This window comes from Hibiscus syriacus, unplaced genomic scaffold (genome assembly GCF_006381635.1).
Source record: "Hibiscus syriacus cultivar Baekdansim isolate YM2019G1 unplaced genomic scaffold, ASM638163v2 tig00110556_pilon, whole genome shotgun sequence".
NCBI classification, from domain to species: Eukaryota; Viridiplantae; Streptophyta; class Magnoliopsida; order Malvales; family Malvaceae; genus Hibiscus; species Hibiscus syriacus.
Window position 1 is genome coordinate 2,848,759 of NW_024062779.1, and position 1,632 is coordinate 2,850,390.

At 38.4% G+C, this 1,632-nt stretch overlaps 1 protein-coding gene across 1 annotated transcript; it reads right to left on the minus strand.

Annotated features, from left to right (window-relative positions):
- Positions 1-556: 556 nt before the first annotated feature.
- LOC120131573 (embryo-specific protein ATS3A-like) lies at positions 557-1,632 on the minus strand. The gene is made up of 3 exons (XM_039148530.1): positions 1,442-1,632; positions 1,150-1,257; positions 557-976 (listed from the first exon to the last, which is right to left on the minus strand). The coding sequence occupies exons 1-3, from the start codon at positions 1,565-1,567 to the stop codon at positions 851-853; spliced, it is 360 nt and encodes a 119-aa protein (XP_039004461.1). The 5' UTR covers positions 1,568-1,632; the 3' UTR covers positions 557-850.

Here is a 1,632-nt window from a genome sequence, read left to right on the forward strand (position 1 = left end):
CAAACCTTGAAGGTTGGAATTTGAATTCGGTTCATGTTTTAAACGAAATTAGTTTTATTTATACAAATCAATATTTCAAACATAATATTTTTATCCAAATTCTCTTCAATTCTAAACAAACCTTCATATGTAGAGAGATAAAGAAAGATGTTGAACAAGTCTAGTATTGATCGAGAAGTGTCATCCAATATTGGGTGCATCGTGTCCGCCTCTAATATTTGGTAGGGGCTTGGGCTTCGTGATGTTGGATCTGGCTCACTACTCGATTGACATGAACCCAAAGCACTTTGGGGTTCAATCGAGCAAGTGAACCATCTATTGCGAGTTGAAGCTAAAATGCATCTCAAATCATTGTTGTTTATTCAATACTCACCACTCCCCTCATAAATGTCCTTTTTTTTCAGACAACAAAAGCCATTACTTATTACCAACAACCATGTCAAACATGCATTGTATCTTATCTTTATTTTTAATTTTCTGACTGCCGGAGGTCTTCCACGGAAAATACTCTCAACCTGACGTTGGGGGAAACCTACTACCCTACCTCTCCTTACCCAATTACATTTGGAATAGGGTTTTGTTGTTGTTATCGTCATGTCAAACTAAGTTTTTTATTTCTCCAATCTCTGAATAAGTTCTAATACATGAAAACAGTAAATTCCCAACCTGATCTTCAACAAATTAGCCTACGTTGTTCATGCAGCTGCAGAACGCCCTGTAGGAACAAATTAGCCTACGTTGTTCATGCAGCTGCAGAACGCCCTGTAGGAACAAATTCATTGTAATAAAATGTGACAGCTTTGGTATAGATTAGTGGCCATAAACGGTCACACTCTCCGGCTTCCAACCATCATGTCCGTTCCTGTAGGGGTAGAGATAGCAAACCTGGTATGTGCAAGCCCCCTTTATTTGATGTATCAGTTGAACACCTTCCAAACGTTCTTGTGTGTGGATCATCTAGCCTCCGTACATACACCTATTCATTCAACCAATACTCGGTTTCAACTGAACCCACCCCCTCTCTTTCCCAATTTCACCATCCCACCAAAAAAAGGGTATAAACATCTTTAGCAGCCCCATTTCAGTGATTATTGTTTTTGGTTTGAATCATTAGAAAGCAATAAAGCATATGAATATATATAAACATACTTGATTTTCATAAGCATCGCCAAATGCAAGACTGATATGATCTCGTGTATAGGCAATTGAGGAGCAGCTTGTCCTTATTGATACTGTGTAAGAGCAGCTCCCCGTATTCTGTGAAAAAAGAAGTAAAAAGTCTAACTAAAACCGACACCATATTTGTATTTTCCTGGAAATTTCATGAACATTGAAGTTTGATTTCCCAGCAAGATTTGTTCGGAAGAAACTTAAACTAAAACGATCCCCTGATCAAATATGTTTTGAAGGCATGGATGGATGAATGAAATCATATCCGTACCTGGGTTGCATTGACCTTGAAGGAGCGGAGAGGCAGAGGCCGAGGGAGGAAAAGGATGCGCTTAGCATCAGCTATGGTGAAGAAGATGAAAATGAAGGTGAGTAAACAGATCAATGCTCTCATCATCTTCCAATATACAACGAATTTTTTTTTTATGGAGAAGCGAAAATCGAATAATTTATATACCGGAA

Coding starts and splice junctions, on each gene's coding strand:
- LOC120131573 (XM_039148530.1), bottom strand. CDS start 1,567: ATGATGAGAGCATTGATCTGTTTACTCACCTTCATTTTCATCTTCTTC. Junction 1,258..1,441: donor TCAAGGTCAATGCAACCCAG/GTACGGATATGA, acceptor CTTTTTTCACAG/AATACGGGGAGCTGCTCTTA. Junction 977..1,149: donor GCGATGCTTATGAAAATCAA/GTATGTTTATAT, acceptor TTGAATGAATAG/GTGTATGTACGGAGGCTAGA.